The 16,007-nt window shown below is 37.6% G+C and overlaps 2 protein-coding genes across 11 annotated transcripts in view; both read left to right on the top strand.

The window, feature by feature from the left end:
* Window positions 1–1,641: 1,641 nt before the first annotated feature.
* On the top strand, window positions 1,642–4,797 carry setmar (SET domain and mariner transposase fusion gene). The gene is made up of 2 exons (XM_079340535.1): window positions 1,642–1,861; window positions 3,904–4,797. Exons 1-2 carry the CDS (start codon window positions 1,760–1,762, stop codon window positions 4,699–4,701), a joined length of 900 nt encoding a protein of 299 aa, XP_079196661.1. The 5' UTR covers window positions 1,642–1,759; the 3' UTR covers window positions 4,702–4,797.
* Window positions 4,798–15,326: 10,529 nt separating this feature from the next.
* The window catches only part of itpr1b (inositol 1,4,5-trisphosphate receptor, type 1b), a 75,778-nt gene continuing 75,097 nt past the window's right edge, over window positions 15,327–16,007 (top strand). For 9 of the 10 annotated variants that reach the window (XM_079340457.1, XM_079340451.1, XM_079340454.1 and 6 more), the window contains exon 1: window positions 15,330–15,538. The gene's annotated coding sequence lies outside the window, so the exon portion shown is untranslated. Of the gene's footprint in view, window positions 15,539–16,007 lie in introns of all 10 variants that reach the window. The other variant, XM_079340449.1, reaches the window with a different exon arrangement.

Below are 16,007 nucleotides of genomic sequence, written 5' to 3' on the forward strand. Positions count from 1 at the left end.
TGTTTTACTAACTTACTGTGATAGCCTTTGACAAATTTAGTGGGGCTGTGAGAAAAAGCTCCCTTGAAACCACTTGGGCCAACTCATTACAATCATGCCCACTGAAGCTGCCAAAGCAGATAAGGAAAACCTTTAAAATGTCCCTTTGTTCTCTACTGTCTGACAAGACAAGGGTGTGTTTACCAAGCCATAAGACAGCTTTCATTACAAACTAGGAGACGCATCGCGACCAATTTGAGGCCAAGTCAGTCAGCAGCAGAGGGAGTACTAGACTGTTGTTGATAATCTCTCCAGAGAACATACTCAATCATGCCTTTGGTTCATTAACTCGCCAACCAATTGTAGTCCAGCCTCAAAGTTTCTGCTTCTTGGGGGATGTGTGTTCTCATTTGAGCCAAAGGATTGCTGACAACAACCCCACTAAAGACCTCCAACAGCAGACATCATCTTGAGTAAGGACTGCTCAACAATTTTAAGTCATGATACTTTTCATTTTATACTGATACTTGATATACATGATACTTTTCATTTTATACTGATACTTGATATACATGATACTTTTCATTTTATACTGATACTTGATATACATGATACTTTTCATTTTATACTGATACTTGATATACATGATACTTTTCATACTTTGGAAAAGTTTCATTAAATTGCAATATGAAACACACACCCATGTATTCTTTTCGAGGGTAATGACTAAAATTGACATGAAATCTTTCAAATAAATCATAGTAACACTTTAAGGTCACAACATTTATCATTCACTTGTTGCTTATTAGCGTGCTAAATAGTAGCTTACTGGCTGCTTATTAGTCAATATTAAAAGCTTATCAGGGCTACACTAAGCATAGCATATTTGAATCATAATTCTTGTTCACCTACGTCCTAACAGTTGGCAGTGTTCATATTATTATACAGTCTTATTTTTACATTTTAACTGATCTATTTTAATGTAATTAAGTGTTCTCAATGTTTAGGTGTTAAACATGTTTAGGATCAATTAATTCAAGTGATGTTATAAAAGATATAAAATAAAATTAATCAGTAGTGAAGTTTAATAATCGTGATCTTAACACCAATCCAAAATGATCGTAATAATGATTATTTCCTTCCCTATTCTTCTTTTCTTTAACTTTTAGAGAACCTTTTGCAATTTGTCAATGAAGACCATATTGAATTAATTTAACACAGCAATCAACATATGATGAGAGTAAATTCAACACTAAACCAAAGTAAACATAAGCATAAGCGTCTCTTTTGTTATTCGTTTAGTAAAATGTTTTCTGTTTGTCATGAACGCCCTCTGCTGGAATTTCTACAGATTTGATCAACTCGGCTAGATATATGTTTATATAAATATATGCTTTAATATTGTGCGCTCACGATTTCTGTCGAGAGCAAAGGATAATAACCTCCACATTACAGTAAATAAGATTGAAAAGAACGTGCTTTACTTTACTACCAACGCAATGAAAGAGAGACCGGGAGAATTTCAAATAGGCTACTTTATATCGCGTGTTTAGTGCCGTAGATTTGTCATGATTCTGCTCCTGTTTACTTTGACCTCACATGGTCAATCAATTTAAAATCATTTTAAATCCTGTAAAATTGAGCAATCACACGACATGCCGTTAGAGGGAGCCCGTCTGTGAAAAAACACCGGAAGCTTCTGGGTTTCACTTTTTCAAATCCCAGCTCATCTGTCCCAGCTGGTCTGCCGAGTGGACAGCCGTAGTTACTGTGTCATGTCATGAGTCTGGACATTAACTGTTTGGATCTGAGCAACGGACTCGAGGATGTTCCTGTTTCTATCAGGGGAATTTCAGACACTCGGGCACGTCCACAATTTGTGGTAATGTAGTTGTTGTTTCTGTTTGTAGCCGACAGGTGTCTTTATCTATCCACACATTGTAAACACGGATTACTTCTTCTATGCTAGACTTTGGTGATCTGTTTTTATTCGCCTTGTAACTTTCTCGATATTTTAGCTCTATCATGTCATCTGTTCAGCGGAAGTTGTTTAGCTCTAGTAAATAAAATATAAAAGTGTTCTGTCGGTATAACATTTTATAATTAGAAAATACAACCTACTGAGAGCTCCTAGGGTCACATTGCTTAGATTTAGCACACTGTATTAAGCTACTGTACACGTGTGAAATTGCAATAAGCCAGTGCTTATCAATACTCTGAAACATTACTACTCTACTCTTGTTTCATGGGCCAGATGTAAGAACAGTGGGAAAAAGGTGCATTTACTAAAGTTGGATTTAGAAACAAACCCCTGGTTTACAAACTGAACTTAAAGGCTGTGCTTGCAATGAGATCCCTCACTTAAAGTGGACATGTCGCCAAAAAACCCAACATAATTTAAGTAGTTGGGATGAAGATGATTTATAATTCAAAAAGAAGTCTACAGTCATACTTGCTGTTAGTTTTAATGAAGCAGATGTCATCTTAAGTAGATGTATACTGCTTTTACTGTCATATGTGGACAAGGGAAATGGATAAGCTTCCTTGCCTATAGTTCATTTGGGTACAGGGTCATTCCATGCCAAGTGGTCCAATGCTTCCCACCTCACCATCTCAGATTTTAATGAAATTTGGTATGCAAGTTGGGACTTGTCCACAATGAACATGTGCAAAAAGTTTAGCTCTGTGGTATAGTTCCTGAGATACAGTACTCCCATTTCTCCCCCAAACAATAGCCTCAGGAATGGCTCTTATACAAAGGCATTTTTGGGAGTCATTTACTCAGTGGCTATGTGCTTTGTAGTGCTGAAAATAAAAATACCTATCTAAATTTTTGTAAGGATCTCAAAACTAACATTGGTTTTGCCCTAGGTGGTTTAGTTTTTGCACAAGCTGAGATTTAAAACAGAAAAAAAAATTAGTGGTGACACTGACCTGTGTCACACTCATAAGCCTAGATCTACTGAACGTAGTGGTTCTATAAACCAGATTTTACCCCCTGAAATAGCATATTCCAGGCCTTTACCCATAGTCACTGAGTAAAGGCCTCCTAAAAACGCCAGGCCTTTGTTTGGGTGGAAAAATGTCATTTGCAAAATTTAGGCCAGGAGAGGTATACATGCACATACAGCACATTTTACACATGAGGCAAAATGAAACTTAATATGTTCATATGTCATGTAAGGATCAGTGAGTCAGGCAGGAGACTTAACACATCCAAACCTGCTTCTATATTCCTCTGGCATTAGGGATAAAATGTGACATTGGCAACGTTGTCAGTTTTCGTTTACCATCTCCTTGTTATGATTTATTTTTATTTTTTTTGTCAGTAATGCCCTACCACAATTTGCCTTCATATTGTTGGTTTCTGAAGTTATAAAATGAAAAACCTTGTTTGAACAGCAGATGGCAGCAAATCATTACAGTTTACAGCCACATTACAAACTGACTTCAGCACAGGGATTAAAACATGTACTTCTGTTGAAATCCATCACTTCAGTATCTACTGATATTTATTTTTGCTCATGATGCTGTGAAAGCACTGGCTGTGATATAATAAAACCTATTTGTTTTTTAAAGCTAATTATCAGTGATTCTAAGTCATGATTGCTGAATGTGATGAAACTTTGTTTGCATGTCAGTGTCGTTATATTAGCATATCGATAGTGTAAGATTGTGTACTGTGTAACTGTATTCACTCTTCATTAGCTGATCAGCCTATCATAAAAGAGCCCAATACTGCTAGCTTGACAGCCCACCAGGCCTCAATTTATATTTATATTTAGGTCACAGCATTTCAGTGGATCTTGCTCAAAACACGCAGCCAAACATCACTTTGAAAAGAAACTATAGCTGTAAATGTAAGAATAGCAATAATATAAGCCATTTGGATATCACAAGTTTTTTTTCTTTTTTCTTTTCCAGTATTCCCCAGATAATGTTCAGGGACCAGGATGCACTTTGGACCCCAGTGAAGTCTCCCTTCCAGGATGCTCCTGTCTTTCCCACTTCTGTGTTCCTGAGAGCTGCTCCTGCCTGCACACACATGGAGCAGCATATGGCGCTACCTGCACACTGCTGAACCTAAGCAGCACAGACTCTGGTTACTGCTCACCAGTGTTTGAGTGTAACGCCCTTTGTACCTGCAGTGATGCATGCTCCAACCGGGTGGTTCAGATGGGGTTAAGGCTGAGGTTGGAGGTTTACTGCACTAAAAACATGGGCTGGGGGGTACAGACACTTGAGGCAATCCCAAAAGGGACGTTTGTGTGTGAGTATGCAGGAGAGGTGATAAGCTTTGAAGAGGCCAGACGGAGACAGCTTGCTCAGAAGTCTGAAGAAAACAACTACATCATTGCAGTGAGGGAGCATGCTGGTACGGGATCCATCAGTGAGACGTTTGTGGACCCAGCAACTGTTGGGAATGTTGGTCGCTTTCTCAACCACTCCTGCCAGCCCAACCTTTTCATGCAGCCGGTCCGTGTGCACTCCATGGTACCTAGACTGGCTCTGTTTGCAGCTCGGAACATTGAGGCACAAGAGGAACTGATGTTTGACTACTCGGGAGGATACAGTAACCAACCTCCTGCAGAGCTGCTGCCTGCAAACAGTGCTAATGTGTTACAGAGCAAAGAGACAGGCGGACTCCAAAGAAAACAGTGCCACTGTGGTGCCAATAACTGCGTTCAGTTTCTTCCGCTGGATTTATCCATTCTCAACTGAAAGACAAAAAAACTAATGCATTTTTCTCATCCCGAAGAGATTATATTTTCTGAAAAATGGAAGAACATTTTTGTCCAGCCTAGTGCAACTTTAAAATATTGTATGCTGTTTTAAAATTTCTTGTTTATTTCTTTTAGTTCTAATTTTACAGTTCTTGACAACTGAATTTCTCCCTACACAACATCTGCTGCATTAACCATGTCTGTGACCATCATTGTTTCTCCCCTGAGGTCACCTGACCTGCAGCTTTCCCCCACTCAGTGAAAGTAATACAATCAATTAACAAAATGGTTGTGACTCCTGGGGGTGATTTACAAAGTATTTTACAAACATTGGAGAAAATCCCCAGGCATCATGGGATGTTTGAGTTGTGTTTGACACCAACACACTGCGTTCTTGTCGTGGCACAATGTAATCCCGTTTTTCACAAACGTCACATATGAGGAGCAGAAGTATCAGTTACACTGACAGAGATGAGAGAAATAGTGTTGAAGTTGATGCATTAAGTAGCCAAAATAACTGATCTACTGTTTACAGTTGGAGTATTTTGCATAACCCATATAAATCAAAATTAAACACCAGAATTCTCAAGTTAAAGTTATAGCTGTCATGTGTTTACCATCAACTTGTCATTTCTTTTCTGTCTTCATGCATCACCAAGTAGATATTCTCAGTTTCTCATGGCACTCAAGCCTCAAGAGACGTGGGACCAATTAAAAAGGGCCAGAGGGTGTGTTTTATATAGAAACAGACTTATTCCCCTGTCAGAGGAGGGGTGAAGGTGTCCCACTTTAGTGTGACCATTTCAAAATCAGGACCTTCTCCTTTCAATCAGCCCCCTTTCTAGTCTAGACCTGCTTTCATCTTATTAATACCCACATCTGGGTTAATTAGGATGGAGACCGTTTTTCATCTCGAAATGGGACCAGCCACACAAGGGCTGAGAGAGACTAAATGGGGGTGGGGATGGAAGCCCTCTGTTGATCGGAGACCAGTGTCAAGTTGCCTAGTTTTTGTGTCACCCAGATAAGAGGCAAATGTTACTTGTTATTGTTTATTAGTAGAAAAACTGAGAGTAAAATATGTTTCTCCATGACGTCAGGTCACAGGGTTTTTATCTGTTCAAAAACCACAATGTGCTCTTTTTTTACTTTATGGGAATGTTGTTACAGTTAGCTAGTATTAGCATCGCTTCATCCAGTCTAAATACTTACCTTAGCTAACAAGAAGCGTTGTGTGTTAAACTTGAGCATGGCTTTGATCTTTCGTACATTTGTGCAAAATAACTTAACATTATTCTGCCATTATGTCATTATATCTAGTTTTAAACTAAGTCACTGCCAACATAACACAGCAGTACAATCACGTATTGGATTAGAACAAATTTGGGTTTCTGATATAACTTTAGTCAAAGTGTAAGAACAAAACATCTGATTCAGATTTAGTCGAAAGCATAGATGCAAGGAAATAGTGTATTTGTAAGAAACACTGTACTGCCGAGTGAAGGTTATGGCTGGATGTTCACTGTTTCTATGACCTTGGAGAAAACTAGGACAGGAAGGGAAAACGACTGCATTTGTCAAATCAAAGAAAAAAAATCTATGGAAAGATCTGGGTCAATGCTTTCTTTACATCAGCTAAAGCGTGTGTCGTCTTTCACCTCTGCAAATTTGAGAAAAAACATTTAATAAGAGAACTAGAGAAAGCTCTTAGTTGTCTAAACATAAGGTTTTGTGTTGTTGTGGTAAACAAGATTCCGTTGTCCTTGAATAACCCTAACCCTAACCCTAACTACTACAAGTAATAAAAATACATCTCCATTGAAATGCATGACTCATGTCATTTATGATTCAGATGTCCCTGGAATCCCTATGGCAACAGGCTATGTCTACAGGAGGTGATATGGACAGCAGTGGCTGGCTCTGAGGTGCAGGAAAGCTGTTCTTCAATCCTGCCTTATGAAGTGCTGGGCTGCAAATCAGTGGATCCTTTCCAGGCTAGTCACCTAGCAACCACCAGTTAATCACATGAGGTGAACTTCCCCACCAAACCCGCTCCACACCCCTCCCTTCCAAAAACAAACGTATCAAGTAGAGCTTAAGATGAAGTAGCCCAGTGTGATAGGGTTTTATGAATATGAAGAGGCTGTAAATATTACTCTTCAGAAGATAAATGGAGTAGTGTTAGTTTGTAAAAAAAAAAAAGACTGAAAGTCCTTAAAGGGATACTTCACCCATTTACATGAAGTATTATGTATGTATGTATGTGTGTATTATTAGAAATACTTCCAGGCAAAGAAAAACATATTTTTCTCATCTCAGGGCAAAATGAGGGTTGGATTTATGTCCATTCAACACTACTAACATGTTTCTAATGGTACAAAGCATCATGCAAATGGGTGATGTATCCCTTTAACTTATAATTCACTTGCTGGAACTGCAACGTGTAGTTTAAGTCAAAATTCAAATCTCTTCTTCCAAAGCACTTTTACACAACATGTCACATTCACCCACTGTGTGTGAATGCAAAGACTCCAACGTAAACGGGTGTCCTGTCACAACTGTTAGATGAGCTTCAAACTCCCAGCCCTCTGGTTGAGAGATGACCGACTCGACCGCTGAGCCCACAGCCTTTTATAATCTGACTTAAAAATAAATATGGCTTAAAAAAATAGATATGGGTTAAAGCTCATCTTTGTTTGAGGCTAATAAAAGTTTACCTACATGTCTTGCCAAATATACCTTGAAAGGACAAACAGAATCATTGTCCATATGTCAGAGTGATGTATCGCATTGATAATTGAGCGGGGCACTTTTTCCAGTGTGAGTGATCAGTGAGAAACCACAACTGGCGGTGCATTCGTTCAAAAATGGAACACAACTCTGACAAGGGACCAGATGTCCTTGCCTTAAATCCTGCAGCCAAATGTATAAATTAATGACTCAAACTATTTCATTGGCCTCAAATGTGCTTTTCAAATGTAATCATCCTGCATATATTTTTTTTATTGCTGTTTAACATTTACTTTGATTCAATTCTCATATTATAATGACTTTTTCTGAGACACAAGATCAATTCTCTGTACAGTTACTTTTTTTTTTTTTTTCTTTTTTTTTTTACAGCAGATTAGAATTTCTGATTCATTTCGACATATTGCACATCCTTTGGTACATGTGGGTAACATATTCAGTGATGATAGAGAGATAATGTATGTTTCATAAATATCCATAACACGGGGTTTTTATCTTGTCTGAAAATGGTTAATAAGCTGCCAGATGAAAGCAATGAACAAGGACTTTTATGCCAAAATTTGATGTGTATGACTTTACATGAAAGACCAAAGGTGAATTTTGAATAGACCTATACCATTATCACATTAACCATTCGCACAGAGATTTACAGCATACATACAGATGTACTGTAGGCTACTGCTGTATTTTACAAAATTGTCATAACCTAATGTTGAAATCTGGCTGTAAAAAGCTCAGTATGATACAGAAAAAAGTAGCATTCAGCGAGTAAAATAAGAGTTTTATACAAAGTAATCAGTGTCAACAAAAATGTCGATTTTTTTGTTGTTGAAATTCTTACATTATAAACTTTTCAAGAGTTGACTGACTGGGTCACAAAAACATCAAAGAGATGTTTTCAAAACCCTGCATGGCTCACCGGAATGAAATGTCATGGGTAAGGTATGACCTTTTGCAGACGTACAGTTGTGATGTTCCATTTAACAGGTGTGTCAATTGTACTTTTATAGACCAGATATCAACAGATCAAACAGCATGGGTTTCATTTTTTAACCAGAACCTGATTAAGTTGACCTACAAGTTGCTTCAACATTTGGCTTCAATGGGTGAGCTCTGCTCTTAAAACCTTAATGAAAAAAGCTTGCGAAATGACTATACTCTTTTTCAACAACACACTAGAACAGATTTTCACTGTATGCTGGCTAGTGGTGGAAATAGAGTTAGAGAAGGAAAATTGCAGCAATGCTTTTGAAAATTAGGTTCTATGACAGAGTATTAAGACCACATTAAAGAAAATAAATAACGTACATGTAAAGATTAAAGTCACACATTTATGAAAACAAAGTAGTTAATTTATAATATTACATTCGACAATCGTTTTATATTAGGCTATGGTTAAAAGAAGAGCAGCTTGCCACCTGCATGGAAGTGAGGACAGGGGAAACCACAAAAACATTTCCAATGCCACAAAAGAGACAATTTACACCAAATCAGTGTGGTTCTGTCTCCAAAAAAGCCCCAGTTTCTTGCAATGATTTTTTTCAGGGTCCCGATACTTACGACAATTTGTTGCTTATGTGCCAAAATAATGTGTAGTTTCCTATCTGCATGAGTAGAGCCGCAACACAGAGCTTGAGAGACCTTGTCAAACAGTTGTTTTAAAGCAGGTCACTCCAAATATGGATGTGAAGATATGGTTGATCCAGGACACCTGCAGCATGCTCAGCAGACAATTCTGGAGCCCAAAAAAATGCAAGCAACCACAGCTGCTCTCACTACTCCAACTTTAACACACTGACTCAATAACTCTGCGACAAGTTATTCTTGAGAATAAATTCTCGACTGATCGTATTCATTTGCTCAGCTGTGGTTAAGTGGGTTTTAAAAAGCAATCATTTTAAAAACGTAATCCAAACATGAAGTTTCATCATTAAATCACACAAACAAATGATAATAAATGTGCTTTAACCCTCCACATGAGTACGGTAGTTCCCAACCTTTTTCCCCTAAGCCCCTCCTCCTTGCATTTAGGAAAAGTTGAGCCCCTCAGGAGCCAAACAATAAAAACAAAGATATATTGCTCTAAAAAGCAGAGATAATTACCTACAAAGACCTGAGTGACCTTCATCGATAATTAAATAAACGCAACATTGTACAGCAATGGATTGCATCAGGCCACAAGGAACATTAGGTTGTAATACACATATAATAAATATATTTAATTGTGAGGAAATGTATTTTTCTTGAAAAAGATTTTGTAATGCATGAATAAGAATATGTAATTCACATACTTTATCTGCAGTGCATATATTGTGATTTGATGCAGGGGATGAATCTGCTCCTTTCTATTAAACTTAAACAAGTATAATGCACTGGTGGCCCTGCCAGTTGAGAGTGAGGATGAGGTGTCATGAGGAAAGAGAGAGAGGGATGAGGATGAGACAGAAAACTAATGGTAGAAGATCAATGGGCAAAATGACAGGTTACCTGTTTGGGTTGAAAGGTTGATGAGGCATTGTAAAAAAAAAAATGCAGTGTTCAGAATGGACCACCTCCATAGGTTTTGTGTGTATGTTCTTGTGTACAAACAAATGTCCTCTTGTTTGTATCCTTTGTGTATTCTTATTCAAAGGAAAAGGTGCCAATTATGATATGGACATGGGGATTTTAAAAGTTTTACCTTGAATTAACTTGATTGTACGGATTTGATATGATAATTGATGATATTAAGATGTGGTTGTATTTGTGTTTCATAATGGTACAGTGTAGCTTGAGAGCAACAGCTGGATATGAAATGATACTTTTGATAAATAGGAAATGCATATTACATGAAAAACAAAATCTTTTTTTTTTTAAATGTTTGGTCATAGAAATTGATGTTTTCAATAATTCTTCATGTAAACATCAAATGTTTCAATGTGGCTGTTATGGTACAAGGTTGCCTAAATGAATATATATATATATATATATATATATATATATATATATATATATATATATATATATATACATAGTTCTATAGGGTCCACTTTAAACCACTTTAAAGCAACAAAAAAAAGTCCATCACAGAAAGCATAATGCGTACCATAGAGGTTAATGTTTAACACTGTTATGCTCCACTGCCATCCAAATCTTCTCAACAAAACAAATATTCATGGCAGCCTTTTTGATGGGATCACCAATAACACAATGATACATGTGTTAAATTCAGGTGTAAACAGGGCCATTCTAACCTCAGATGATCCCACTGAGATGCAAATGTGGAAGATATTCTCAACCTATTAGGCTATGACTAATAATGTGTGAGATATCCCACATGAGTATTTAAAAACCTTGTTTCACAACTTACTGACAAACAGTCAATCCCCTGTGTTTCTGTGCAAGCTAAACTGGGACAATCCCATTATCAGTCCTGCCTCACCCTTGCATCCCACAGAGCCCCTTTCTCTCAATACATTCTAGGAATATATATGCACATAGATTGTTGTTTTGTAGTATACTAACTTGTATATTGTGCACTATATAATTATAGAAAACTTATACTGGACCCGTTAGGTTATCGTCTAGTGAAAGTGAGGCAGGAGTCCTCTAATCCCAAAGTGACTCGATGGATTACAGGGCAGTTAAAGCAGCTTACAGAACATGTTCTGCAGGTTAAAGAGGTGAGTTCAGACCACTGTTCTCCTTCAGCAAGATAAGCCCAAAACTGTGTTAATGTTACAACTGTGTGCATTACTCCTGTCTATGATCTAGCTCATTCAATATGCTGTAACCAAGGGACGTGGTGAAGTGATCCTCTCCTCTGAGAGCAGTGTTGTTGAGAGGGGACCTGTGAATCTGGTTGTGTATTTGATCAACCATCTCTGCCTTTCACCAATTACTCTTTGAACCTGACAGAATTTGATACCTGAAAATGTGCAAACAAAAATGTTGCCATTAATAATATGGTGTCCACTCATGTAGATTTCCTTACAAGGTCCATTTCAATCCAAATATTTTTTGTACATGTCAATGCACATTATGACTCAAAAGTACAGGGCCTAATTACAATATCTCAGCAGCTGTTCTAATCAGATTATTTCCATTGGGAGTGTGAAGGCCATTATACCAGCATAATTGTCTTTTATTTTTAGTGAAATAGATCTCTACCTTATCCTAGGTTGCGTTCCTAAAACTGTTTTCTTGCAAGGCAAGACAGAATGGGGAACCTGCCATTTCAGAAAATAATTAAGGATACCTCCTTAAAGTCTGTGACATATTAATGATTGACTAAAGTCTGTAATAGACGACTACATCGCTTCTTCTAGAAGCAGGGTTTGAGTAAATTTCCCATTTTCTATTCCTGTCTGTGATCTCAGCAAAGAAAGAGATGTTAAACCTTGTAGGCTTTCACAGTGCAACTGGCTCGCGTTTAAAGAGACCTGACGTCTGAAAGTCGCATCAGGTCGCTGTCAAAGACTCAAGAGAGGATAGTACGTCTAAAGTTACAGCTGAGTATACAGCTGTTTGTGAGATTATTAAAGAAGTTATATCATGATTTTGCATTGTGCTTAAAAGCACTTGTAAACCATCATATATTGTTCTTGCTCCCACTGGCATCAGTACTCACTGTCAGAGATCTGGAGCAGCTCTTAGATGCCCCAGATTTATTTTTATGTTTTTCAAATAAAAACGGTGGAGCAGAAACCTTTTCTTTAAACAAGAAAAGGCCTGATGCAGATTTGGAAAATTCATTAAATGAATAAAGACATTCTGACCAATGATGAAAATAAGCAACTTTTAGCTCTATTGTGACATTTTTGATGAATATGAGGATTAGTTTACAGGCATGGCCTACACAGAGGGTTAACAGAGTCTCAGACAGGAACACTACCAGCCATTGTGCCCACACAGTGATGCCTAGAGAAGGCCTGAAACTGCACATGAGAATACTCCCTCTATCATGCATAATAATGGATCCCACAATCTGTGCTCCCACTCAGATGTTCACTGTATTTTGTCACTCATCTGTCTTCAGTGGATGACAAACACACATATGCTATATTCAATTTGTTGTCAAGAAAACGTAACCATGTGATAAATGAATCACCTCTCCCTCTGAAGAACTGTTACAGTAAAACAATGTGTGTACTATCTATCTATCTATCTATCTATCTATCTATCTATCTATCTATCTATCTATCTATCTATCTATCTATCCATCTATCCATCTATCCATCTATCCATCTATCCATCTATCCATCTATCCATCTATCCATCCATCCATCCATCTATCCGTCCGCCCCTCATAGACACATGGATGCACATATACAAACAACAACAAATTCACTCGGTCGTACAACTACTGTCAGCCAGTCGTCTGTACACTGTATCCATGACAACTGTATTCAACATACCTAACCATCAAAGCATTGAATACTATACTATATTCACATCATTGCATTTAGACATGGATGTTCAGAACTGACACTACTGATGAACTGAGACAAAGAACAAATCATTCATTCTTTATTCCATATTATAAAGATAATGAAAAGGAACAGGGACGTAAAAAAAAAAAGTCAGATCACTTGAATTATAGGTCTTCTTATTACAAGCAGAGCTGGGTTTTCTTATTCACACAAGGATACAGAACATTATAACACAAATCACCATGTTGAAGTTTTTAAGGCCTCAAAGTCAAACGTCTAAAAATGGGCTAGTATGTAACCACATGAGCTATATCACTAAATTTAGCCAAAAAAAACGGATTTAAAATGGAACATATGAGAAGAGTGCTTTTATGTTAAGACCAATTTTAGCAAACCTATTTACATGACTCATAATTGTTCTGGATTCCATAAGAAAACAAACTGTTTAATAGATTTGGTCAATGCTCCTTTTATCTCCATGTTATAATAAGAAATCATTACGGATAATCAGACTTTTACTGAACTTATACTGCAAACCATACTGGCTTCCATTGAGAAGTCGGAGGTGAGTATTTTTTCCTTTTTTGTACAAAGAAAGAAAGACTTCAATCCCTGTGAGGTCAGTCTGATTCCATAACATATCACTCATTTGGCAAGATATTCTTGAGTTCAGTATGTACAAAGCTTCTGTATATTTCAGTAAAAGACTGTGATCTGATTCCACTAGCTAAAAACGTCACTGTGCTTTTAATGGGTCACTTGCAAATAAACCAGATCACTCAGAGCTGACGACTTATATATCCAAACTGTTATAAACTTATAGTGGTCCATGGGAAACACTGCAAGCTATCTGCACTGCTATGGTGTGTCACTGCAATATCCATTCAAAAGTAAACAACTCTTTATTCATTGGGTCCCTGCATAAAAAAAATGAATCAAAAAAGAGAAACAGAAAAAAAGGCATTGATCCAAAGAGAGTCCACTTGGGTTTCCCCTTCAGCGATTATAGAGTTTGACTGTCTGTAGCCGAATCAGTGTTTCTGACAGCAGACAGCAAACACAACTGATGTCTTTATCTCACGTCTTTTCACATAGACATGCACAGCATGACTCTGTCTTTGTAAGGCGGCGTGTGCCTCTGTTTCTGACATTACATACATGAAATGTAAAACCTCAGGTCGCATTGGTTTTATCATTTAGAGGCACCATTGCTACAGTCCACATTTGGCACAAATGAACGAGTGAATTTGTAACAATTATTAGTAGCTAAAACTGGCCAGTTTCATGATTTATGAGAGCTGTACATTCCTATCAGTTTTCTCCTGTTAACGTATCTTATTTTCTTTTGACAGTTGTCTCATTCAGACAAAGCTGAAGTATTGATGTTTTGTAGGTATAATGATTCGTTTGTATCTTGTGTGAAACCAAATGTCAACACTGACTCTGTATTTTAACCCATATCATTATCTTTTAACCTAACCAGTCTAACTGCATAAACCCACACGTTTTTGAATACCAAACAGAGTATGTGTTAGCTTTTGGAAATAGCTACAGTTCACTAAGATTTAGGTGCCAGAATTACTCAAGTTGGTTTGGGTGACAGGACAAAATCAGCACTCTCCTTAAGCCCTAAGAGGACTTGCTGAGAGAACTTCAACGTTTTGTCCCTGATGGGAAATTAATTTTGCAGCTGTGGAACAATATGAGAAACATTTTAAAGGCACACAGACTCAGACATTAATAAATACAACATGCTAAAAGTTGTGAAGTTAGCAGTAGGATGGATGGATCAAATCCTCTTTGGAAAAAGCATAATACATATTCAACTCACAATCTTGGTGTTAACATGCTTAAGAAGCTGATGGGGTTTGCAGTTCACAAATAAATATAGAAATATTAGGCAGGTGAAAATTGAAATGACCATTAAAGGAAAGAGGGGACAACCAAGGGACTCAGATGAATCAGCTGCACTGCTGTTGCTCAAATCTAAATATGGCTTTCAACCAGAATACCGCGGGTTCGATTCCCAGCTCCTGCAGCCGCCTAAATTAAGGCTGTATGTGATGTGTTTGGACGTTAGTATAGTCAGAGGACAAAAAAGCGCTTTACAAGCTCAAGTCCATTTACCATACACAAACCTGCTGTTAGACTCACCACAGTTCAAACTGGTTTTATATTGTTTAATTTCACAATGCACGCTCTGATTCTACTATTAGTCTGCAGAAAAAAAAGTAAAAAAAAACTTAGTGGAATGAATTTAGGCCTACCTTATCTCCTTCAGTATGATATATTCAGAAATGTTTTCTAAACCAAGAAATCTACTACAATCTATTCAAAAGTACGAAAATCTTTAATTTGAGCAACTCACTGTCCCTGCTCATGACATCGATTTAAATGCCTAAAATACTACATTTCCCAGAGAGCTCTGCTGCAGTATAAATAGTAACGAAAGGGGCGTTCCCTGCAGTGACATGTGGAGGAGGCAAGAAGCGGATTGTTGCCGAGGACGCATTCAGCTGTCAGAGATAACGCTGATCTGCAGCCTGCACTCACCTGGAGTTTCACTAACATGGACTTAACCAAGGACAGCGCTGTGGAAATGATCCTGTGCTGACCCACTTCTTCACTCCTTCCTTTCTCTACCTAGCTTGGACGCCTTCCATCACATTCTGCCAGGTAAATATGTAGGCTTCGTGTAGTTTTCAGTCATGGCATTGTTCATTTAGCCACTGAGCTGCAAGCATCTCTGTCAAGGAAGTAGCCCACGCGCTCATTTGTTGCCGTTGTTTGTGCTACAGCTCGTGTGGTGAAAAAGAAACAACATCATATTCAATTTAGCTAGCGAAGAAGTTTGTGGCACCACTGGTTCCTCTAGACGTCCCAATTAGGATTCTTTACATAATGTTTCAATGGGATGTATAGATTAGAGCAAACTTTAAACCGTGTATTTGTCTCAGTTGAAAGGATTGTTTTAAAACATTTTCAATTTCGGGAATATACACTTTAAGAAAATCCCCCTATGAAAGGAATCTGAAGTCTGATATTTTAAGGAAATAACACACTTTGTTCTTTCTTTTTTCAATACGATGTTGTTGTGCAGTACTGTGAAAGTATGGCTATTTCGCATTATTACTTTTAGTTTATG

Source organism: Symphodus melops (assembly GCF_947650265.1).
Source record: "Symphodus melops genome assembly, chromosome: 4".
NCBI lineage: Eukaryota > Metazoa > Chordata > Actinopteri > Labriformes > Labridae > Symphodus > Symphodus melops.

Bases quoted from the DNA above. Each gene is read 5' to 3' on its own strand.
- setmar (XM_079340535.1), top strand. From the start codon at position 1,760: ATGAGTCTGGACATTAACTGTTTGGATCTGAGCAACGGACTCGAGGAT. The intron at 1,862-3,903 runs GTAATGTAGTTG...TTTCTTTTCCAG, and splicing joins GGGCACGTCCACAATTTGTG to TATTCCCCAGATAATGTTCA.